This window comes from Tachysurus vachellii, chromosome 26 (genome assembly GCF_030014155.1).
Source record: "Tachysurus vachellii isolate PV-2020 chromosome 26, HZAU_Pvac_v1, whole genome shotgun sequence".
NCBI lineage: Eukaryota > Metazoa > Chordata > Actinopteri > Siluriformes > Bagridae > Tachysurus > Tachysurus vachellii.
Window position 1 is genome coordinate 5,108,332 of NC_083485.1, and position 24,778 is coordinate 5,133,109.

Below are 24,778 nucleotides of genomic sequence, written 5' to 3' on the forward strand. Positions count from 1 at the left end.
AAATGAATTGAATTGAAAATTGAATTGACCAGATGTGAGCCAGATGTGAGCCATAATGCTTAACATTCATTTACAGGGCTGTCAAAGTATTTATTTATTTATTTTTTTATTATTGGTCGGTTACTCAGATGTACATGAACATAGCGATACAGTCTCAAGTATACAATAAAAAGCAATTAAAAATGGACAATCAGGTGAAAAAGAGAGCACATTCAGGCCAATAACAAAATGCACACTGTAACACAGAGGATCAAGAGAGGTTGTTAATGTGGCACAAGAGAGGTGTCCATATCTATGTCATAAGTGAGCTTCTCAAGTGGAAGTAATATGGACATTTGGGACAACCACATTTTAGCAGAAGGTACCTGAGGAGAAGACCACAATAACAATATACATTTCTTTGCCAGGTACACCAAATTTAAAAACAGTTGTCTTGTGTGGAAGTCAAACACTGTCTCAATTCCACTATACAGCAGATACAATTCCAGTGAGAAACAAAATTTCAACTTAAGGAGCCTTTGTAAAAAGGGATGTACTTTAGTCCAAGAAGAAAAAAATTTTGTCACAATAACAGAAGCAGTGAAGGAATGTACCTTTGTGTTTCTTGCAATTAAAACAGAGATCGGAGGAGTCTTTGTAAATCTTTCTTAGACGAGAAGGTGTAAGGTAAACTCTGTTAAAAAATCTGTAGTTGAGTTCGTGAATCCCCAAAGATGTACATTTAGGGAACAAATTGTTACATATGGTGGACCAGTCCATATCTGCAATTCCGTGGCCCAGGTCTTTTTCCCACACTTTTTTCAAGCTCTCTAAGGAGGAAGTACAAAGTATTTGTTTAATTTTCATTTATTAATTAAACAAATACTTTGTATTTGGTTAAATTGCGGTTAGCGATCCTTACCAAACACAACTCCTCCATTATTCTTTTTTTTTTTTTTTTTTTTTTTTTTTGGGGGGGGGGGGGGGGGGGGGCTCGGAGATGTCACGCTTGCCTGTCTTCAAAACTTGAGAGCCCTGCATTTCCTATCCCTCATCCTATGGATGAAATAGTTTTAAGGGAGTTTCATGGATTGATTGTATGCAATTGAAACAAAAACCTAAAAATTTATTTCTAATGTCTCCGTCACCATAGAAACGATCGAACGATTAAAGGCGTGCGTTTTCATTGTGGTGCACGCGGAACACGCGTGATTGTCCAAGGGGGCGTGGTTATCCGGACGCTTCAGGCCTCTGATTGGCTAATGGGTCTCTTTTTTAGTCAAAACAAGCAGGTTAGAGCGATTTTTGGTGTCTCCGCGTGGGTAAAGCTGTAGGTAGGTGTGCGTGCGTGCCTTTGTGCACATAGACACTAGGTTTAAATGGGCTGGTAGGCCGCGCTTGGGCGTATGTTTACGAGGCAGGAAAGTGCGAAGCAGCAAAACGAACTGATCGGGTGAAGGGTGAAGAGAATGCGGCGGAGAGCGACACTCAGAGCGGCGGAGCTGCTGCTGGGCCGCGGCGGCGGAGGAGCCGCGAGGATGACCGGCCTCCGGCTGCTCCCATCGGCCACAAAAACACCTGCTGTTCAAAACCGCATTCACCAAAGATTCCGCTCCACGTCCTCGATGTCGACCTACACCGAACTGGCAAGAGAGAGATCAAAAACCGTTACATCTTTCTACAACCAGTCTGCGATTGATGCGTGTGCGGAAAAGGTGACCGTTAACTAACAAGATAAACAAACACTAGCGAATCCACTTCACTACCAAGCAGCACAGTGTCAACTAACTAGTATTAGCTAATCAGACTGCCATGGTTCCAGGTTAGCCTTGGTTCCAGCTTAGCCTCGGTTCCAGGTTAGCCACGGTTCCATGTTTATCGGTTCCTTCTCCGTTAGCTAGCCTCCTAGCTAAAACCTTTGACACGGTACGTATCGTGCTCGTGTCTTTAAACCGCTCAGACTCAGTGATGTCTAAACATTCATGTACACTCTTTAATTCACAGCGTATAATAATGCAACAGCACTAGTCCTCATTCGACTTCCCGTTAAAACAGGTCTAATGTTTCTAATTATGAGGTCAAGACAAGGACAGCAGACCTGGACCGGTTCCCAAATCCCACTCTCTGCTCCCTGGTTCAGTTTATAAGAGCTTAAGATATCAGAGAGATATCAGTAAAGGTTTTAATAGTTTCTTGTTCCCTAGTATTTCTAGTATCTTATTCCCCACATACTGAACTTAGGCACCAGTAGCACTGAGCCTTTGTTTATTTATTTCTACATGCTGTTTGATTATGTAAACATCCTGTCTGTAACACATTCATGGTATTAGTTTGAATCAGATTTTTGTACTTTAACCTACACAGATTTGAACTTTTTTTGTGTGCATGGGCTAAAAACAAATGCATATCAGGTTTATAGCCAGGTACTGTAGGGTTTACACGTAGAGCAATTTGTCTTGGTGTGTTTGTGCATAGTAATAAAAGAAAAGAAGTATGAATATAAGAAATAATGATTATAAAATAATAATAATGTGTAAACGTAAAGATTTACAAAAAAAAAACAAACAGTTGGATGTAAACAAGAATAAAGACATGAATTGGAGTTTTACATATATTACAACTGAAAGACAAAATGAACTGTACATTAGTGCAGGATATACAATAGTGGACCAGTGTGAGAAAGGAAGGTGCGTAAATAATGAATAAGACCCAGAACTTTAAAATGTACAAAAATATTGTATGTCAGGATGCCGTTTTTTGAATAACGACACGATCTGGAGCGTGGTGTTTTCCTTATACTATATCTATTTTACCAACAATTACAATGTTTAATGCTGGGTGACACCTTTTAGTGGTTTATAGGTAGATTTAATGCTGTGAAACTTGTTACAGCTGCAATAAACACCCTTGTCATGATCATCATCACGTGGTGTCGGCAAAACAACAACAGATGACCGGTTCGATCTGCGGACTTTGAACATGACAGTACAGTTACTATCTAGCTATAGAAACACTCCCTCGTAGAAATCTCCTTTATACATGGACTGTCTGCCATACAAGTCAGCATTCCTGTCAGAGTTGTTGTTTTTTTTTTTTTTGTTTGTTTGTTTGTTTGTTTTGACAAATCAGTATCGATCATTCAAAAGCACTATGTTATCACAATTATGACTTCATCATGTTTCTACCCATCGTTTTCTTTTCTCAGCCTTCCGTCAGACTCACACCTGGCACCTTACTCTACGCAGGCAAATCTCCAGATGGAAACCATATCTTGGTAAATGCAACCTCTAATGAAAAGCTATTTTGAACTGAAGTCCTGTTTGTTGGTCATTATGCTTTGGTGTTTAACTTTAAACCTTCCGCTATTTCCGAGGAGCACTTGGTCATCATATGTTACGTGCTGTTTTGCAGAGCAGCGCAAAATACCTACATAAAGAGCTGCCCGTGCGCATTGCTCACCGCATTAAAGGTTTCCGCAGCCTGCCCTTCATTATCGGATGTAACCCCACCATCCTGCAAGTGGTGAGTGTTTAGTAAAACCTGTTGTAGGTTATGTGCACCTTCACGATCAGTACAGATTTAAATGTGGAAGTGAAGCAGGCTTAAATATTTCTTCACACTGGACTCTGTGTGTGTGTGTGTGTGTGTGTGTGTGTGTGTGTGTGTGTGTGTGTACTTTCACTTCTGTCAAGGTTAACCCTGATCATATGTAGTGTGTGTGAAGCTAGCTGAACAAAATTGAACCAAACTGCAGTGCACTTTAATTTAATATAGAGTTGTTACTTTGTTTTTTGCAGATCAGTCGGGTCAAAACGACACGCATTTAGTTTATTTAGCCGTCTGCCTTAGTACATGCCAAAAGGCATTGCAGAAGCCAGCTCTGCATCCAGGCTCCACCCCGCCTTTCAGCTTGTTTACAATGAAAGTCTCTCCTTGCAGTGAACTCTAGCCTACATTCTTCTCTCAGTGAGTGAGAAGGAAAAGAGCTAAATCGCTATTGGGATGATTGTGTGTGTGTCTGTGAATATCTGTGTGTGCACATGTCCTCTCTCTCTCTCGTGTGTATGTACGTATGAAACGATTATGGGATCTGAAAATAGCAGTCCCCATGTATACATCGTCATTCCTTTTATTCGGGTTCCTGGAAGTCCTAGAGAACATTGAACACTAAACACGTGCGCACACTGCTGGAACGCTGCCATCTTGATCTAACCCCCAACACCCCCCCCCCCCTTGTTTTTCTCTCTTTCTCTTTCTGTCTGTCCTTCCCTCAGCACGAGCTGTATATCCGGGCCTACCACATGCTGAGTGATTTTCCAGCTGTAAGTACCTGTTCGCACTGCAAAAAGGTCAAGTCAAGTTCACCAGGCTGCTTTTAGCTACTCTATAACTACTAACGTGTCTGAATCACTGTGACCAGAGAGAGGAACATGGGTTAACCGTAAGGACAGAACAGAAACTAATCCCGTGTTGCAAAGTGCTGACTCATTGGGAGATTTTTCAATGTTGCACAATGCACAGAACAGCTTTTAGTCATAATGTAACTAATGGATGTCATAATGAAGCGTACACAAGGTTCTGAGTTTGGTGGATATGTTGCGTAAGAAGACTTCACAGCTTTCTGAAAACAATTATTTGCCATGTCCCGTCTCTTAACAAAACACAAGCTCCAGTGTTTTAAATTAGCACGTTTTAACTGGGAGCACGTTTTAAACTCAAGTTTGCATTTCCTGAAACGTTGGGAAAACAACTGGTTTTCCAATACATCCTGTTTAAAGCTTCGAACAGTTGTTTTATTTGGCCTCCATCTTATCAGAGGTAGCTTTTTTTCTAACCTCTTTGTTTTTCATCAATACTGTTTGTCCACAGTGTTGGTTGTTTTTTGCTTTGTTTATTTGTATTAGAACGCATTGTCAGGGGTTAATTTAGGATTTAGGAACAACTGAGTAATGAAATTTTCAGCATTTCTTGTGTCAGTTTTTGGTTCTGTTTTTACATGGAATAATTTCTCTTGTTTTGTCAATACAGATTAAAGACCAAGACACAGAAGCTGGCTACAGCAAGCTCGTTCAGCAGCTCCTCGACGATCATAAAGACGTGGTCACCATGCTCGCAGAAGGATTTAGGGAGTGTCGTAAACACATTCAGGTATGGAAGCGTCCGTCTAGTGCCATTCTTTTACTGCTCTTCGACAAAAGCGTAACGATAGTCGTTTTTTAACCTGTTTTATTCATCTTAGGATGAGACGCTGGTTCGTAATTTCCTGGACACGACGCTGACGTCTCGTCTGGGCATTCGCATGCTGGCCACACACCATCTCGCCCTGCATGAAGAAAATGTATGTTTCTTTGCTCCATCATTTTAATTTCACATCATTGCAAAACCCCAAACCCTAAGAGTTATCACATAGTGTTAACTAATACATCCTTTCATGACCAAAATGCGACATCTAAATATAAATGGCCTTTTGCGGTGACTTGTATACCATATTTGTGAAGATATTGGGCGTGTCTGAACTGTAAACGTTTTCTGTAGCACATGCACCTCTTACTTTATATCTTACTCTGTAATCTCTTGGTTAGACAGTCATAAACCCTATTCGGACGGGATTAGTTTTACGTGGGGACGTGGAGTAATGCAATTTTACCTCAGGACGTCTGTAATATTAATTAGCCAATTCGCACGGGACAAGACCTCTCAGTAAAACTAGCAGAAGTGGGAGGGGTAACTCGCTTTACGCACCACAGTAACCTCCTTGTCGTCATGTGCGTATGACGTTGCTTCCTGTTATCACGTGCACAAACAGACAACATGGCGCCTCCATGCTTGCAAAACGCGCCAAAAACCACTTTTAAACAGGAAATGACGGAATTTTACCGTACATATTTACAGCGGGTCTATTCGGACGGGATTAGTATTACCTGAGGTATTTTTTCCGGACCTTTTTACAGAAGGTAAAAGTCGCCATAATCTTTACTGACATTGTCCGTAATGATTACCGAGATGGCACATTCGGACGGGACTAAAATCGCTGAGAAGCTCTGGTAATAATTACTTTAAATTTTTTTTTTTTTTTTTTACGTCCCCACATAAAACTAATCCCGTCCAAATAGGGCTATAGATAAAGCAGGATTGAGTTGACGGAAGACATTTAGGTTGGATCTTTAGACCTGCAACGTCAGATTATCTCGGGATTAAGGGAATATTTACAGAAGGGTGGAATGCTCAGTGTAGTGGGTGATGAGGTTGTGAACACATTCCTCTGGAAATTTGCCTTTACATATTAAAGACAGTAAATTTGCATGTAAACGTAAATCTGAGTTAATCTTGGGTTTGGTTTCTGCAAACATTTCAGAAATGTTGAGTTTCGTACTAATGAAGGTTTAACACCGGTAATGTGCTGAGCAGGTTCCTGACAGTTTTCTGGGACAGAAGTTATTTTGACTCACTACTTTGCCAAAAACTAATAATTCTGGTGCCAATGGTAGTAATAATAATAATAATAATAATAAGCAAGTGGTAAATCTTATAATATCTAATGTTTTATTTAAATGCCTTGCTTTATTCTTTTCTTTTTTTTAATTTTTAATTAATGCAAATAACTAGCATGAGTGAGTTTTAAAAAAGACTCCAAAGGATAAAAGCATCTGCTAAAATGAGAAATGTAAACTTGACAGTATATTGTGTATTTAAAAGTATAATACAGACAAAATATATATGACTTGAAGTCAGTCAAGTTTTACATAAGTTAATGTGTTAATTTGTATACATTTTTCTTAAATGTATATGTGGGGTATAGAAGCACGAGTAGGACGCACTTTTTTTTAATCTTTTCTTTTTATGATTTTATGAATGCAAAATTTCTTGTGTAGACTTGATGTATGATATAAAACTGTTTGTTATCCAGTTTGATGAATGAGGCTCAATATCTGTAACGCCTTTTGTTGATTATAGCTTATATCAGTATTAGAAAAGCTAGCTAACTTTTAACTTTGTTTTGTTTCACAAACGTTCCACAACGGAAAAGGGTAAATCGAAGACTTCATACTTTTGATCAGTAAACAAAATTGTAATTATTGACAAATTGCTGTTAAAAGAGGAATAACTACAGGGTAGTAACAGTAACATCGCATTGCACCTGATCTTTGATTGTTTTTATTTATTTAATTATTTTTGTATAACACCTGGTTGTTACTGTATGTCATAACTTTTGTTTTTGACATTTGTTTTTAATGTACACACTTCGAACAAGGCCATCAAAGAGCGAGCTTATGAACGTTAGCTAAGTTTAACCATAGGATCGGTTTCATGCGTTATTGTGAAATGCCCCTTTTTCGTTTTTTGGTTTGTGACTGTATTTGCAAGTAAATAACAAATTTAAACCAGAACAAAACTAGAACTTGCTTTATCTTTTGGCGATTTGATTTATTTACGATAAATCAGGTGAACTTCTCTCTGGTGAGGTGATTCAGTGTTTTCTGTTTGTTAGAGGGGGAGGTGAAAGTTATTGGCTTAGGTTTTTGTGTGTGTGTAAACACTGTGTACATTTGAGGCAGGTCAAAGTCTGTACACTTTTTAGTGGATGATTATTGACTGTAATCTTAGTATTTTAAGTGATTAATACAGACTAATCTAACCAGGGATGTGAACGAGAATTGTGTTCATTTGAAGGTTGACTTTAAGTTACAATAGCAGTTTTGTTTTGTTTCCCAAATTTGTTTTAAATGATTAAACACAACTGTGTAGGTTTTTTTTTTTTTTTTTTAATTTATTCAATTCAGTTTTAATCGACTTATAAATCTTTCTTTCTAACAATGCTATTATTTGGACTCTTCTTTTGCTTTCTTTAGCCGGACTACGTGGGCATTGTCTGCAGACGTCTGTCCCCTAAAAAGATCATTGAGAAGTGGGTAGACTTTGCAAGGTGAGTCTGTCTCTTTATCTTTTATCTCACGCCTGTATTTGCATTGTACGAGTGTTGATCCGATTAAGGAGCAACCTAAAGTTCAACGCAAAAGAACAAACTTTTAAAGTTCATACCAGGTGGACAGTGTTCTTGCGTTCGATTGGTCAGGGTGGGGGATATGGTTTGTTTATGAATGATCCAAAAATAGAACAGGTCACAGAGCATTTATCAGTTCAAATCAACATTGCCTAAATACTAAAGCACTGGAGTTTGTAGGGTTCATCATAGCTGTTTTTACACAAGCCCTTCAGCTGCATAGTTTTCTGTAGGCTTTTAGCTAGACTAAAACGGTCACTGTGTTGCAACAAACCGATCATTCAGCATCTCCGCAAAGAGAATGACCCGAGAACAGAACACCAACAAGTAAAGGAAGCATACCATTAGAGGTAAGGGGAATGGTGCTCACAAATATTCTGTTCATCTTCTCCAGATTATGAACTTGTTACTGTCCCATTCTTTTCATGATTGAAAGCAAGGAGGAAATAACCTAGGAATAATTGTTAGTGTTTGAATCCAAGAAACTCCTCTGAAGTAGGAAGCTGGTTCACTGCCGTGTGTGCTGCTTAATAAATAAATAAATTTCATAAATCATAACTTTCATAAATTGATCAGTTATCCATAAATCAGTTATCCACCCGGTTTATTTCATTCATTCATCTTCTACCGCTTATCCGAACTACCTCGGGTCACGGGGAGCCTGTGCCGATCTCAGGCGTCATCGGGCATCAAGGCAGGATACACCCTGGACGGAGTGCCAACCCATCGCAGGGCACACACACTCATTCACTCACGCAATCACACACTAGGGACAATTTTCCAGAGATGCCAATCAACCTACCATGCATGTCTTTGGACCGGGGGAGGAAACCAGAGTACCCGGAGGACACACACAAGGCAGAGGCGGGAATCGAACCCCCAACCCTGGAGGTGTGAGGCGAACGTGCTAACCACTAAGCCATCGTGCCCCCCCGGTTTATTTATATTATGGAAATCTTCTTAGAAGTGAAATCCGGACCTAAACTAATTTGTGCTTGTTGCCATGGTTACATTAAAGCATGTTGATGCTAGGGTTGTGCTGGGACAATCAACCAAACAGAAACTAGTATTTTCAGTGTCTGTGTAGACTTGATAGCATTTCATTCAAAGTACTAAATTTGAATTAGCATTTTTTTTAGTTAATGTTTTTTAGTTAATGTTTTTCCATATGCAAATGCTTTTAAAATGTTCTTGCTGTGGGATAATTGTGTGGTTTGGGGTAAATCCTCAATCCTAACGACCCCTGTGAACGCCTCTGTCTCACAGGCGACTGTGTGAGCACCAGTATGGAAGTTCTCCACGCGTTCGGATCAACGGTCATGTGGCTGCCCGCTTCCCGTTCATCCTTCTTCCCCTGGACTACATCCTGCCCGAGCTGCTAAAAAATGCCATGAGGTAACACCATGATCAATACTCCTAATCTAACGGTTCATGTACTGTGGCACAAAAATGCAAATTTGTTCCTAAACATTTTGGTTAAAAAGCCCCAAAATAGACATTTCTGGAATGAACTTTCTGTGGTCTTGATGTTATGAGCTATAACTCAAACTGAAACCTGACATTTACATTTAATAATATTGACTAGTTTAGACAATCTAGACAACTGGTATACAAAACGTGTGTGATCTAAAAAGTCAGTTATGTTTGTGTTGTATATTCTGATGAAGAATGTATTGCTGAGCTCACATTTCCTCTTCCTCTGCCTCATGACCCTAATAGCCGTGTTCCTTTTTATCTGACCAGGACAGACAGCACAAGCGATCCATTGTTGGCTTCCATGTCCGCATAATAGATTTACTTTCCCGTCGTCTCTTTTACCGACTGATTCTTGCATGGATCAGCTGCATCATGTTATGATCTTGTTCCAAAACCTTTTGCTTAAAGTACAACCGAGTCATGTCATTCATTACCGGTTATATAACAACATTTTAGATTTTTAATTAGTTTATTTCTAATCCAAGATGTTTTAACAACAAAAAGAATAATTGGCTTGACTTTTTCTGTAAGGTTTTTCATTTGCTATTTGTTACTAGCATCAGCACTTTGTCACATGCTGCAATTTAACATGGGAACAGACTTTTTTTTTTCCCTGCATGAGTCAGGAATGACTTGTTTTGTGCATATTATATACACACACACACACACACACACACTTCCTACTAGAACAACAAATAGACACTCGCTTAAGAAGACGACTGAAGAATGTCTTGGCACGTTTTTCTGCCAAGAAGGAATGTCCTAGTCATCGTGTTTGGAACAAAACGTGTCTTTTTATTAAAAACAAAAACGTTTATCACCAAACGTTTCATATTTCTGAAGTCAAAATGTGAAAATGTCGTTATTCTTTCCTGGAAGTTCCCACAAGGCATGGATATTCACTAAGCAGTGTGTTCGAACACCGTGTTCTAACCTCTACCGTCACATCCGCTCTGTGATCTTGTTTTCCTCACGGATAACAACCGGGTGAAATTTTGCCCGTGTCATTGTGCCACGATGTTTGCGTTAACTTTGTTCATGCTTTGTTTAAACCTAGTTAAAAAGTGTTTCCTCTGTGTCTGTTTTCTAGGGCCACAATGGAGAGCCACTTGGACACTCCTTACAACGTCCCAGATGTGGTGGTGACCATCGCCAACAACGATACTGACTTTGTTATACGGTGAGTAGGGGTGTGTTTGAAGGAACATTCAGGTTAGCTGCAGCGCCCACCTTTTGTTCCATTACTTTTGAAAAGCAAACAAAACCCATTCTTGGTAACAAACTGAAACTTCTTGACTTGAGCCACCTGTTTGCCGTTTTAGCACATTTGGAGGGAAAGATGAATAAAATGCTTTAACCCTTTGTTCTTGGGATTGTTGCTCAATAAAGCTGAACTAATGTATGTTTTTTTTTTTTTTTTTGCCCTGACCCAGCATGACACTTTTTGAGCATCAAGGCTGTTATCTAACCTTTTTAGATGGTTTATTTGGGGGAAGGGATGCAGAGTGGCGTCATTAAGTTGAAAGAAGTCCATTAACTCGGGTTTGCACAGTCCCTGACAATCCGTGTCGAGTGCTGACAGTAAAAGATCTGTTTGCATGAGGGATACATTTCACCAGCGCACACAAGGACCATGACCTAGTCAACATTTCAACCACTTATGGCACTTCCGTAGTAATGAAGCATAAAGTCCATCTGGTCCTGTTGCAGCTCTTTGCTGGAGATCCACCTGGACTTTAACTATAAGCTTTACTGCGCTTTTTTTTTTTTTTTTTTTTAAACTTGAATTCTGAAACTCTTTGAACCCGGGTGCTTTGTGAATAGAAGAGTCTGGAGTCGACTCTGATTCTGTTGTTCTTGTTTTTGTGCAGGATCTCGGATCGTGGCGGCGGCATCCCCCACAGCATCATAGATAAAGTGATGGACTACCACTTCAGCACGGCTGAGCAGAGCACGCAGGACCCGCGCATGAGCAACCTCTTCAACACCATGACCAACAGCGGCCCTCAGTCAGGCCCCATGCATGGGTGAGCGAGAAAGCTGATTACAGTGTTGTTCACTGTTGCTTCTTTCCATTTCCTTCCTCATGGGACTTCCTTTTCCTGTGTTGCGCAGTCGCCTTCTCTGCGCTGTGACTTCAGTTTACGTTTCCGACACCATAACATACCGTGGGATGTGGTAGCTCAGTGGTTAAGGTGGCGTTTGACTACTGGTCGGAAGGTCATTGGTTCGAATCCCAGGTCCACTAAGTTGCCACTGCAGGGCCCCTGAGCAAGGCTCTTAACCCTCAATTGCTCAGGTGTATAAACTGAAATAAAAAAAGTCACTCTGGATAAGTGTCGTTATGTCGTAAATGCTGTAAATGTAAATAACAAATCGTTCATCGTGCAAACGTTAACTGGAGCTGTTTAAATCCGCAGGACTCTTGAATTCTAGTCATAAGGTTGCCTCAGTGGTCGGAGCGCTCGGTTCTAACGTAGACCAGTTTAAATGCAAGGGCTTTGGTATATTATCATCAGGACAACACTGCCCCCTTTCTGTGAGTCGTTGTGAAAGCACAGCTCGATCTGAAACACGCGCATGCAGATATTCGTCAGCACTGACTCACCTCACCAGCGTTTACATAATGTAATCTCTTAAATAGACTCCATGTTCTTGATTAAGGAGATTATTTGTACTCTCATGTACTCCATCATTTCTTTATGTAATTCTTATTACTATGCCACAAGAACGGACAAATAAAAAAAATAAAAAAAAAAGATTTAAAAGATTTCTATAGTTTGTGCAGAAATAAAGCAGAGAGAAATCCAGATTTATTATAAAGGATTTCTATAATATAAGTAACTAAAAACCAAAGAAATATTCTTTGCACTGACTGAAGCAGGCAGCTGTAACAAAAATGTTGTTGTTGTTAACACATTCGTTGTGTATATTATGTACATCCATTTTAAAAAAGTGACCTGCTCTAGACACCATGTTCGAGCAAAATTGTCCATAAGGTTTCCAGAACTTCTACGTTAAACACACTTGGATACACTGGTGTAGTGTCATTTGGGCCACCGCTTACATTCTGATATCACCAGTTGTTTTAGACACAATTCTAAATATCTAATCTAAACCTCTCATCTGTAGGTTTGGTTTTGGTCTTCCCACTTCAAGAGCATACGCTGAATATCTGGGCGGCTCACTGTCCCTCCAGTCGATGCAGGGAATCGGCACCGACGTCTACCTTCGTCTGCGACACATCGACGGGAAAGGAGAGAGCTTTCGAGTGTGACTCAGCAACAGCCACAATCCTGCCCATTACCTTGAGCATTCGTATTTCCACAAAAAGGCCTGGAAGCTTCATTGTTCATATCTTCACTGACATTGCTTCCTGTCCTTTTCTCCTTTTTTTTTATTTTTATTTTTTCTTTGCATGAAAGCGTCTGAAGAAAACAAAGGGGGGAAAAAGGCTTGAAAAGAGTTTGAGAAGACACTGAAGTTACTGAAGGGATATTCTTCTGTAATATGGAGATTAGACTTAGAATAAGAATTGAACTCGTGATGGGTTTAGGAGCTTTTTGACGCTGAGCGAAAGGCTTCCCATAGAGGTTATGAGTGACTGTGCTCTCGGGCACAGATGCAGAATTTAATGGTATTAACTGCCTTACAGAAACAACTTGTCCGGATGGCCCAGTATGGAATCATTAGTGTTTTAAAAAAAAGTCACGTATTTTTCCCTCCACAGAAAACGAGGTTTTGATTTTATGTACAAAACAGATCGGAGAATGTTTTAAAAAAAGAAATGTTTCTTTGTGTGTGTCCTGTTTGTCACTCTCTCCAGGTTTTCGACTATTAAAGGTATATTGAAGTAACATTTTATTCATATTTGAAGATGTTCTTCTTTAGATGTCCCCTCGTACATGTGGCCTCCTTCAACTCACGTTCCAGTAGTCACTTGTGAAATATAGGACGTATTTTTTCGGCGTTTCAGGTTTAGGTTAAATATAATGGCAGTAATCACAGTAGGTATTAACACCACTGGAAACCTATCTAGGGTATAACAGATTTGAACATATGAAGGAAGTTTTGTTTTTCTGAGAAATGGCCTCAGTAAAAGTTATATTAGTCAGAGCATGCATTTTGAAGGACTGGAGTTTGTATTTGTTTATTTATTTTATTTTATTTTTTATTTTTTTTACCCCCCCTCTCTACAGGGTAAAGACTAGTATTACTAACGAACCTACATATTTCATTATTGTATACAAAGCAAATGGACTAATCTGCACATGGCCAAATGATGGTGTGAGGTTTCTAGAATGATGTCAAGTCAAGGATGGGATCATTTTATTACATTTTTGTTGCTGTTTTGTTTTTGTTTTTGTTTTTTTCTCTATAGATGCCAAATCTGCATAGTTTATGAGCATTATAAAACAATCCCAATTGAGCAACCATCTGCCTCACCTGTAGTTTTTTTTTTTTTTTTTTCCCCCATCGCTAACTTTTCAGATATATTTCAAGTACGGAAGAAAACACTGAAATGCAGGGGGACATCATTAAAGGAAAATAATCACATGGAACAGGGGTATCGTTCGGACTTCAAGTCAATGTCTGTGTTTCGTTCTTCTTCTAGACAAAATATTTTTTTATGATGTCATAAGACCATTTACAGTTCTAGTGAACGTTGGGGAATGTCCAAATGAGTTCCTGTTATCACTAACGTGATGTGTTTTAACCGATCTAAACCGTCCTCCTCCTGGCAGCCTTTGGTTATGTTTCTGTCTATTTAAGTTAATAAAAATTATGATGTTCCTAAGAAACAATACCATGTCAACGTTTACATGATGACTCCATGTGTAGATTAATATATAACATACAGTATTAATCCCAACTTCTTAAATCAAAAGCACCGTGGTGTAAAATAGACCAACACTGGAGGTATTTGCTTCGTATCTAGAAGTTCAACATTCGGAAGAATTCAATTCTACAAACTTTCCACATAAGGAGTAGATCAATTTTTAAAATCTGACTGCCGTCTTTCCAGCCTTGAGGCCTGGATCCTTTTGTTTATACTTTGAAATGTTAAAGATGTAATATTTCTCATCATATTTCAAACAGTTCCAAGACATTCTAAGATGATTGATCGAAATGCATGAATTCCTCAAGGCGATAATTCTTCCCACACAATGTCTGTTGTTTACTCCGTCTGCTATGGATTCAATTGATGATTGGTTTATTTTTGACACATTTGTATGTCAGATGTCCACTAAACCTGCACGATGGGTGAAATAGACTTTAATTTTAGGATGTCAAATGAAATCAAATTTTATTTGTCACATATACGTACAGTACGACATGCAGTGAAATGCTTTTGCATCTGTCTGGTATTCAAACATGAATGCAATTGGGGATAAAAAATAAAACTAAAAGGAGGTAGATAAATAAAAAGTATAAACTATATATAAATAAATAAAAATATAAGTGAAAAATAATGTATATACATAAATGCGTATGGTTTTAATGATTGTCCTTAAAGTGTCTATGTGTAGTATAAGGTGTATAAAGTGGCACTGTGCTGTGCAAGTCCAGCGTTAAAGTGTCATGGTGCAAAAAAATTGAAGATGGAGGGAGAGGTCCAGTACTATCCAGGTCCAGGATGTAGTATTATCATTTTAATAATCTCACTAAGGACTAGCGTAGAATGCTTGCTAAACATTCCTTTAAAATGTCATCTAACCCCAAACCCAGTGTTAATGTGTGTAGAGGTATTTCAATTTAACCTTTCAATTACCACATGTGCTAAAGAGGGGAGTTTGTCAGTATGTGGTAAAAAGTTCAGTGACCTTAATGTGAACATGTCAGTGTTTAGCTAATGGGTGCATATAAAATGTCTTCATTTTACTTGCATAAACACCCAAACAAACCACCCTCCCCACAGGGGGAAACCTGCCTAACAAGCATGCAGAGCTTAACGCGCATGCGCGTTCGTGAACGCGTGGGGATTTCCTGTTCAACTGAGACGGACAAACGCCTCGTCACGTGACCTGCCGAGTCCCAAAAGAGGAGGGTCTATAAAGACGGAAACAAAAATAATCACGGCTCGATTCGGTTTCACCAGATACCCTGTGCGTGTCTTGCATAAAAAAAAAGAAAAAAGCAGTTTATTTCTACACCCTAACAGCGAACGAGGAGATATTTTTCAGTACAAGCGCAACAGAAGGTGAGTGAGTAAGTGAGTCGTAAAGGAAAATACAGTGTCGTAAACTACATAGATGAACGTATTATGATAGCTGTTTGTTAGGAAGATACGTAGCGTTCATAATTTCATAATTTGTGCCCGGAAATTCTGATTTACTTCAAGGAAGCGGTTTGTTTTTTATTTTTGTTTGTTTGTTTGTAAAGCAAAAACTATAAAAAAAAACAACAGATATTATAAAGAGTGTAATTTAGCTAGCATGTGATAACTAGCGTATTCAATTTACCTCCGTTTGTTTGTTTGTTTGTTTATGCTTTGACAACAGGGTAAATGTTTGATAATATCCCTGTTTGTGCTTCATAACGAGTTCATTTGAGGGTTTTTTTTTCTCAGAGATGTGCAATGAACACTATCCATAAAGGCGGGGAAACCCAACCGTGTAAGTATCAGCCTTTACAAACATTGTCCAGTCTTCTAATAACCACATGAGGTCATTTAAAGCTTTAACCATTTTGAATACTACTAGTAGGTTATTATTATTATTATTATTATTATTATTATTATTATTATTATTTGAATACTAGTAGTAGGTTTATTATTAATATTAATATTATTGTTGCTGTTACGCCTAGTGGTTAAAATGGGAACTGCAGCCTAAGATAATAGAATTAAAATTATGCCAAAATGCTTCCTGTTCAGAGTGGTTATTTTGTGTGTGTGTGTGTGTGTGCGCCTTTTACACACAAGTGACACACCTGCTGTATCAAACATCAGTGATAAATGGCTCAAATCAAGCTGCTAGACCGAGGAAGTCCGGAAATCCATGAAAGGGCTGGTGCAGTCAATTCAAGCAGGAGCTGATTTCCTCTGTTTAATCAGTTGATCTTGGCTTTTAGTAGACCATGTAATAAGGTGTGGCTTCTGCTTGGTTGGAATGAAAACCAGCCATTTCCAGAGTAATATGTATGTCGGATAATTGGACGTCATGAACTGTCAATTGTATTTTGCGGTTTTATTCACAAAATGGTAGCTTACAGCGTAAGGCAAGTGTGATTCTACATGTTTGTCTATTCTGCGTAGTGGCTATGAACAGCGAACTCAACGTTCCCGTGGCCTCGTCCACAGCCGGGATGTCCGATCGGCTTCAGGATGGTGGAGGGATGGATTATCGGGACTGGGTCCGGCGCAGTTATCTCGAGCTGGTGACCTCCAACCATCACTCAGTGCAGGCGCTGTCCTGGAGGAAGCTCTATCTGAGCAGGGCCAAGCTCAAAGCGTCTAGCCGCACATCCGCTTTGCTCTCTGGCTTCGCCATGGTCAGTAAGCATGCGTGATGGATTAGCTAGATTCATCTAATATTAAGGAAAGTGTTAGTCAAGAAAACTTTCCCTGAAATGTTCCGTACCCCCCTGCAGGTAGCCATGGTGGAGGTGCAGCTGGAGGTGCAGTACAACTACCCACGTGCTCTTCTGGTGGGCTTCAGCGTGTGCACCACAGTGCTGGTGGCTGTTCACCTGTTTGCGCTGCTCGTCAGCACGTGCATCCTGCCCAACGTGGAGGCGGTGAGCAACATCCACAACCTGAACTCTGTGTGCGAGTCGCCACACGAGCGCATGCACTACTACATTGAGCTCGCCTGGGGCTTCTCTACGGCGCTCGGCATCTTGCTCTTCCTCGCCGAGGTCGTGCTGCTGTGCTGGATCAAGTTCCTGCCTGTGGACTCTGGGATGTTTCCTAAACCGGGGGTGGTGACAGGGCCTGTGGCAACGGTGCCAGTCCCTGAGCCGGGCCACAGCGGCTGGCAGGCTGCACTCGCCTCCACTATCATCATGGTGCCTGTGGGGATCATCTTCGTCATATTCACTGTGCATTTCTATCGCACACTGGTACGCCACAAGACCAAGCGCCATGACCAGGAGATCGAAGAGCTGCACAAGATCAAGGTGCAGCTAGATGGCCATGAGCGCGGCCTACAAGCCGTGTGATCTTCAGGGATATTTTTGGTTTTGTTCTTGCTTCTTGGTGGTCACTCTCTCTTTACGTCTATATGCACCTTTAACTTTGCTCGTTGTCAAATTATATTCCTGCATTTTTTTTTTTAAACAAACGCAACAACTCTTAAACATATGGCCTGTTTACAGAATTGCACCAAGGGCTTTTTTTTCTAATGAGATTAAGACTTTGCCATCTTCTGTTGCCATGCTCCAAGAACCAATTATGGCTTAACAGGAGTATTTATATTTCACTCTTTAGTTCCCCTTTTGCTGGCTGTGTGGCGTTTATACAGGGGACATATAATAACTTCATACAAACATAATGAGAAGCGCACGTCTTTATACCCTCTGTCATCCTGACTCCCTCGGTCGCTGGCCAATGCTTTAAGATTGCACGTGAACTATTTATTTCATGTATCTCAATATAAGCTAAGATCCCCAAACAATGAATATGAAATGCACTTGTCGTGGGCTACTTATTTGTTCAACCCTGCTTTTATTTATATATATATATATATATATATATATATATGCCAAACCTGATCCTAGGATGTCTATGGGATACAAAAAAATGCAGGAGTTTGCCTTATAGCAGTATAGCTGACTAGGCTTAAGCTGAAGGGGGTCCAACATGCAACAACGATGAATGTGTGCCTTTTTTTTTTTTTTTTTTTTTTTTTTTGCAAATGTAGTGTTACGTCTTCTACGTTTTTTTTTTTTTTTTTGTTTGTTAGTTTTTTTAAATACAAAGGAGTCGAGTCTCTTTACCCTTACCATGTGTAGAAGTTACAGTCCGTGTTTGTCTTGTCTTTAGAATAATTTTATAGAACCATTTCAACAACCAATATGCTAATAGTCTTAAACTCTTAACAGTTGACACATTTCAGTATTTTTAAGCATTCAGTTTGAAGCCTAGAGCAGACTCTTGGTGTAGTGTGGTTTGAATGTGTGTGTGTGTCTGTGCATGTCAAACAGTGTTTGTCAGTTTGTATTACAGGTGGTTTACATTAGGGAAACGGCTGAATGTTTGTGCCCAGCTTCATATATTGACTGACTGAACATGTCCCAAATGCCTCTACTTCTTACTTCAGAGACACCTTTGAGCCCAGCAACACCAACACTGAGCTCATCTTCATGTCACCCGCTCAACACGCCTCCCCTGAACATTTTAGCTCCGTTTACTTAACATGAAGACACAGGGACGACATTCCAAAGTGTTTTGACCAACAACTGCCTGCCTTATCTCAAATACGAGACATAGAAAGTGCACTTGTAGCGTGACGGACGACGAGTAGAAGAGTCTTTTCTCACAAACCGCGATTACGATACGGGAAGCTGTTACACAACGGAAATATGTCAGAATGTTACTGTGGGGTATTTATCAATGCACAAACTAGCATTTGTGTACTTTATCCATTGATATTAAAACCGTACCTATCACTTGATGTCCACTTAGTGCCAAAGGCCCTAAAGAGACCAAAATAAACAGCAGTAAACATCACAAGAATAAAAAAAAAAAAGTCACTCTGTGTGGACAACGTGTCGTGTATTTCTTGACCATAGATGTCCTCAAAGCGGACATGTCCTCTTCTCACACACAAACGTCTTGACGCATTGCATGTCTGTTTCGTGTTCAATCAACAAACGTATGTCAATTTATGTCAAATAAAAACACCTTTTGTTACCTTTTTTCTGTCACAATTACCTTGTATATACTAAATGATATATATAAATAAAAATTTTAAATATTCTTTTTATTTGTACTGACACTAGCAGTCCAGATATGATGAGGTGACTTGGCAGATTTTTTTAGCGCTTGGTCATCAGTGCATGCCGTGAAAGTGCAGTCATTCTGTATGCATGAAAAACTCCGTCTCCAAGGAGACCAGATCAAATTCACTTTCATTTTCAGCTCAAAGTGGGTGCTTTTATATTATTGATGAAGTGCTTTGATACTAATCCTGGTTAAACCTAGATGACTAGTTTTGTTTTTCAGACAGAACTCACATTACGATTGATCAATTTTACACAGAATGATGCAAAAATAAACCAAACCAACAGAAAAAAAAAAAAACTCCAGTAAACTCCATCATCAGTAGGTCTAAAGAGAAGAGGATGGCCAGACAGCGAGGTAGCAGTAACTCATATAAGCACTGTATAACAATGATGAGCAGAAAAGCATCTCATAAGCACACCAACACAAACCTTGAGGCTACAACAGGAGCAAAGGACCCTTATCAAGAGCGACTTACATTTAATCTTTAATTATAGGTAATACAACTGAGCTTTAAGGGCTTCACTCAATGTCCAAGAGTGGCTGCTTGGTGGACCAGGGATTTGAACTTGCATCTCTCGCAACAATCAATAATCCATCACCTTAACCTCTAATGAATTAATGATATGTATGTATACATATATATATATATATATATATATATATATATATATATATATATATAATACTGCACAGTGGAATTCTTTTCTTTAGATATCCCAACTGAGGAAGCTGGGGTCAGCACACATGGTCAGTTATGATACAGCACCAATGGAGCAGGGGAGGGTTATGGGCTTTTTTCAATTACTTAACAGTGGCAGCTTAAAAGTGCTGGGGATTGAACCCTGTTATTCTGATGAACAACCCAGAGTCTTAACCATTTAAACCACCACTTCTCCTAGAGCTACCACATCCCCCTAATCACAAGTAACTGAACAAACAATACACACTTCCATGTCTTAGGTCATCATTTCTCAGAGTTCATAGTAAACTAGGGTGTATAGTGTATTAGAAAACTTCTTCATTCATCTGTAGTAATCCTGTTTACTGCAAGGCTGAACTACTTGAGTGCATACTAATTGAGACTGACTCAATGTATAACCGCTTACATTGCATGTTGCAGCATGGGATCATGGTAATAAAGTCATGGGTTCTAAAAAAAAAAATCATACAAACATATTTGCTTGACATTAAGAACGAGTACAAAAATATCTCAATTTTTGTTACATCAAACACTTTCTTTTGCACATCCACAGTTAGGGGTTTGAGTCCTTCCCCACTCCATAGGCATACACTGGAAGCTGATTAGCATCTCTAAATTGTCTCTAATGTGTGAATGGGTGTAAGATTGTGCCCTGGCACCTTGTCTAGTGTGTCTCCTGCCCGGAATAAGCTTCAAGTTCTCCCATGACCTAGAGTAGAAGGATCCTAACTATATACAATTATAGTCAGGTGAAGCCTAATGAACCTTAATGAGGTGAAAAGTGAAGGCAGGTGCTTCTTGTAATAAAATCTCACTGTTTCAGTGCTACTGAGAAGCAGCAAGTGTTATCAAGCAGGTAAATTTTTTTTTTTTTTTTTTTTACAGCCACTACTGTGCCTTGACCTGCATGTGTTCTGAGGACAGTAGACATCTTCCGGACCTTTCTGTGTTTGCATGTTAAACAAATCTGGTTGTGAATTTCAGTGCTTGTTTTGCATGCTGTGCAAAACTGGTGTTATTTCTTCAGCAGCTATGATGAGTAAAGAAACATGGCTGACTTGGTATTGGTACCTTCAGGTGTCTCTGACCAGGGTCTGATAGAGTCTAATCTTCTCTCTGAGCTGCAGTGTTGTGATATTTTTTTTTTTTAATTCTTTCCTGCCTTTCTCTGCAACGTTTTCTCTTTGTGTATTCCAGACTCAGCGAATATGTATCGTTCTCTCAGGGGAAACTCTTGCTATGCACCTCTGGAGGCAGCAGGTCAATGGGTCTGGAAACGGCTATATTTAGGCTTGCTGTGGGAACCTCCAACTTGGATTACTTTCTGTTCGTGAGATCTACTTTCCCCTTGCTTGCAGCTCAGATTTCTTTTTATATATAATTGCTTCATGTGCACCAGGCCTTAAGTATGGAAGGGGAAACCAACAATCCCCCATCGTTTATTAAAGAAAGTAACTTCTACCCACTTTATAGTTACACTGTGTGTCAGGTGAACTCAAGAGGCGGAGGGGGGGGGAATGGGAGACTCCTTCCAGAAGTCAGTGGTTATGTTGGTGTTTTTGTATGTTGTATTATTGTTACACATACACACTTTAGGGCAGTTAATGAATCAATTTCCTGTTGTGGCTCTGTTACTTCCGGCACAATTTGCACAACTTTTTTTTTATTAAAAACAAAAATAAGGATGTAAGAAAACAAAAGAAACTGAATGGAGAGAATTAGACTTTTAACTCAAGTGTCGATTCAGTGAATTCAATAGATTCCTGACTTTAATCTATAAACAGATGATGCACAAGGTATTTTTTAGCACTATAATGTTCAGAAAATGTATTTAAAATAGGAAAAGCAATGAAATTCTAAAACGGTAAATTAACAGCGTATCAAAGCCAGCACTGTTCACCTCGCTTCAAACGTGTCGACTCTCTTGATTCGCCACTTTTCCGAGTCGACTCCTGCGTGTGAGACGAGTGGATCACGGGGTGTGATCAGTTGTCAGGATAAATGGACATAAATCCACACACGCTGCACAGTGCAGGGATGCTGAATGGTTTTGTCAGTTAGCATATAAGAATTGCATGTGTAGAGTTCATTAAAAATTATTTCAATAAGCAATATCGGTCATAATTAGCCAAAGAAGGACGATTATTGGTCATAATTACAATCCTTAAATGGTATTTAAAAAAAAAAAAACCTCATTACACAAGTTGAGTCAAATGATCTGACTCACTAAAAAAGAAACTAAAGTGAGTCATTTCCCAGCATGCATGGTCGCATGGTCATATGATCAGTTCTAAGCATCTGGAGAATAGATCTTAATTAAGTGTTGTAGTTCAGATGGGTAACCTGTTAGCGGACATTTGTGATTAGTTCTCACGTACGTATAAATGCAGCGGTAACAGAAAACGTAGCCAGACGTGGCCAAGGCCGTGTCGTTACTGCGCACTTTCCTGCAAAGCGGACACACTTTATCGAGTGCCAGTGCGGCATCTTGGTCCTCCAGGTGAAGCGGGGGTGGAGGTGTAGGGAGAGAGGTAAGGGACTTCATAGTGGTCTGGTTCTCTGAGGAGTACCACCAATCCAAGAACTGCAGGAAAAACACACCCATAGACAGACTGGTGGAGAGGGATACGGCTACACTGCCAAGCACGGTGGAAAAGACCCCCTGCAGCCGCCCTCCAAAGCTGAGGAAAATAAAAAGATATTGTGTTTATTCAATATCAGCATGCAAGACAATTCCAGAGCGATATGCTCAAGATTACATGAAAGGTGCACTTTGTAATTTTATTAATGTTTCTAGATCCATGCAATTATTAATCATGTAATTTCACTCTGGAAAAAAAAAGGATACGTTTTGCAAAGTGGCCGTGATTTAAATCTTGAGAGTTTGTTCATTTTAGGGTTTTTTTTTCTGGGCCAGAAATAAGTGACACGGTCAGCCAATCTGTCTCGTTCCACCATTTCACTTTAAAAGCCAAGTCATGAGTGATGTCATCATGAAAGAGTCTCAGCAGGTAGTTAGACAGCATTATGGGTAATGTAGGAAATTGTTAAATCAAATTCACATTGTTTGATAATGATCACTATACATGAGTGGATTTTTTTTCCCTTGAGTGCAAACACTATAACAACCCTAAAATACGCTGTTTAGAGGATGCTAAGTGCTTTACATGTTTTGCTTACCTTTGACTAGAGCTCAATGATCGTCCCTCTGGCTTGTAATCTAAGTTGCGGATGTCCTGAGCAGTCAGATGGGACAACTTGACTCCCGCCAGCCATAGCAGGGGTGAATGTGTGCGTGCCTTGGCAAAAATGTACAGCAATTGATGGCAAAAACTCCAGCCATCCCACGCCATACAGACGTAAGGATAGGCAGCCAGGAAGGCTCTGGACATCTTCTGAGCAAGGGACTGGGGCATCCGTATCGAGAAGTCGTCCTCGTCTCTCTGACGAGCCAGCACCTTCTCGAGTTTGTTTCGGAGGTATGGGAGGAGCACAAGGAGAAGCAGAGAGCGCACATGTCTCCTGCGGCCGAGGCCACGATGCGCCAGTCTGCTGTCGTCCGGGCCCGCGCGCTTGAGCCCATAGAAGTTCTCAGAAAAGGAGGCACTGGTACGTAGCAGGAAGTGGTGCTGCAACAGAAGGTCAAGGACAGCATAGATCTCATCGAATTTCCTCCACAGGATGCCATAACGAGCAGGGTTGGATTCAGCCAGAATCTACAAAATGCATGATATAAAAAGCAATAATCACAGGTTAATGTGATTCATAGCTGTTCAAAAAGCAGGAGCAAAGTCAATGAATGCATATTTTTATTTTTTTTACTGATGAATAAACTTTTACTGAATTAAATGGACATAAAAGATCTAATTGCTAATTTTATCATTTATCGAGCAGAATGATGTAGGGTTTACTTTAAACCCATAATTTCAAATCATTCATATTAAAGGGTTTAGGAAGGGGCTAGGAAGGTTGTAAGTTCAAATCACACGTCCACCATGGGACTTGATCAGGGGCCCAACTGTGGTGGCTTAGTAGACGTGGGATTCGAACTCAACCTAGAAAAGGTTGTGAGTTCGAATCCCACATCCACATGCAGAAGTTTAGCCCAACAACTTAACCACTCTTCTCCCACATGCCCTGGTAAAAGTTAGCTAAGAATGAGAAGATAACTAAGAATGACGTGTATACTGCAGCTGTACAGGTGTTCCAGTGTCCAGTGAGTGTAAATACTGCCAAAAACATGTATAAAGCAGCTGTTATTAAATAAAAACATCACACATTTTACACAGACATGAAACAATAGACAAATAAGATGACTTTGGCAGTCTGATTACTGGAAGCAATTGCTTTTCAGCAAGAACAGAAGGATGCTTTTTTCAGTTGCTTACTTTAGCTGTGTGCTGCAGTGCAGGTTTAACGGCACTCATCAATGAGTCTTGAGCTAAAACTTCAAAAATCGAGGGTCTTCCTTCACCTGCTGCTGTGGTTAAATGTGCTCCTCGTTCAGCCATCGTGGTGTCTTTAACAGTATACACATATACTTTAATTAGCAAGAAAACAGCGGATCAAACAACCCGCACAAACGTATATTATATACTTATATATACTTTAGCGATTCCACACTCAACTATATTTACACTAGTATAAACATGCCAATTCCCAGTGCTACATT

The 24,778-nt window shown here is 39.8% G+C and overlaps 3 protein-coding genes and 1 non-coding gene across 4 annotated transcripts; 3 read left to right on the forward strand and 1 right to left on the reverse strand.

The window, feature by feature from the left end:
- Positions 1 to 1,277: 1,277 nt before the first annotated feature.
- bckdk (branched chain ketoacid dehydrogenase kinase) lies at positions 1,278 to 14,262 on the forward strand. The gene is made up of 11 exons (XM_060862559.1): positions 1,278 to 1,694; positions 3,185 to 3,253; positions 3,391 to 3,501; positions 4,254 to 4,301; positions 5,008 to 5,127; positions 5,219 to 5,317; positions 7,830 to 7,903; positions 9,248 to 9,376; positions 10,548 to 10,637; positions 11,329 to 11,484; positions 12,590 to 14,262. The coding sequence occupies exons 1-11, from the start codon at positions 1,449 to 1,451 to the stop codon at positions 12,732 to 12,734; spliced, it is 1,287 nt and encodes a 428-aa protein (XP_060718542.1). The 5' UTR covers positions 1,278 to 1,448; the 3' UTR covers positions 12,735 to 14,262.
- A 1,260-nt stretch (positions 14,263 to 15,522) lies between these two features.
- On the forward strand, positions 15,523 to 19,318 carry orai2 (ORAI calcium release-activated calcium modulator 2). The gene is made up of 4 exons (XM_060863219.1): positions 15,523 to 15,659; positions 16,029 to 16,074; positions 16,716 to 16,951; positions 17,051 to 19,318. The coding sequence occupies exons 2-4, from the start codon at positions 16,038 to 16,040 to the stop codon at positions 17,618 to 17,620; spliced, it is 843 nt and encodes a 280-aa protein (XP_060719202.1). The 5' UTR covers positions 15,523 to 15,659; positions 16,029 to 16,037; the 3' UTR covers positions 17,621 to 19,318.
- A 1,816-nt stretch (positions 19,319 to 21,134) lies between these two features.
- On the forward strand, positions 21,135 to 21,230 carry LOC132841446 (Z30 small nucleolar RNA). The gene has a single exon (XR_009647918.1). It is a non-coding gene; the product is annotated as a Z30 small nucleolar RNA (small nucleolar RNA).
- Positions 21,231 to 21,663: 433 nt separating this feature from the next.
- Positions 21,664 to 24,754, reverse strand: pex12 (peroxisomal biogenesis factor 12). The gene is made up of 3 exons (XM_060862420.1): positions 24,495 to 24,754; positions 23,287 to 23,822; positions 21,664 to 22,787 (listed from the first exon to the last, which is right to left on the reverse strand). Exons 1-3 carry the CDS (start codon positions 24,615 to 24,617, stop codon positions 22,397 to 22,399), a joined length of 1,050 nt encoding a protein of 349 aa, XP_060718403.1. The 5' UTR covers positions 24,618 to 24,754; the 3' UTR covers positions 21,664 to 22,396.
- Between the last annotated feature and the right edge of the window lie 24 nt (positions 24,755 to 24,778).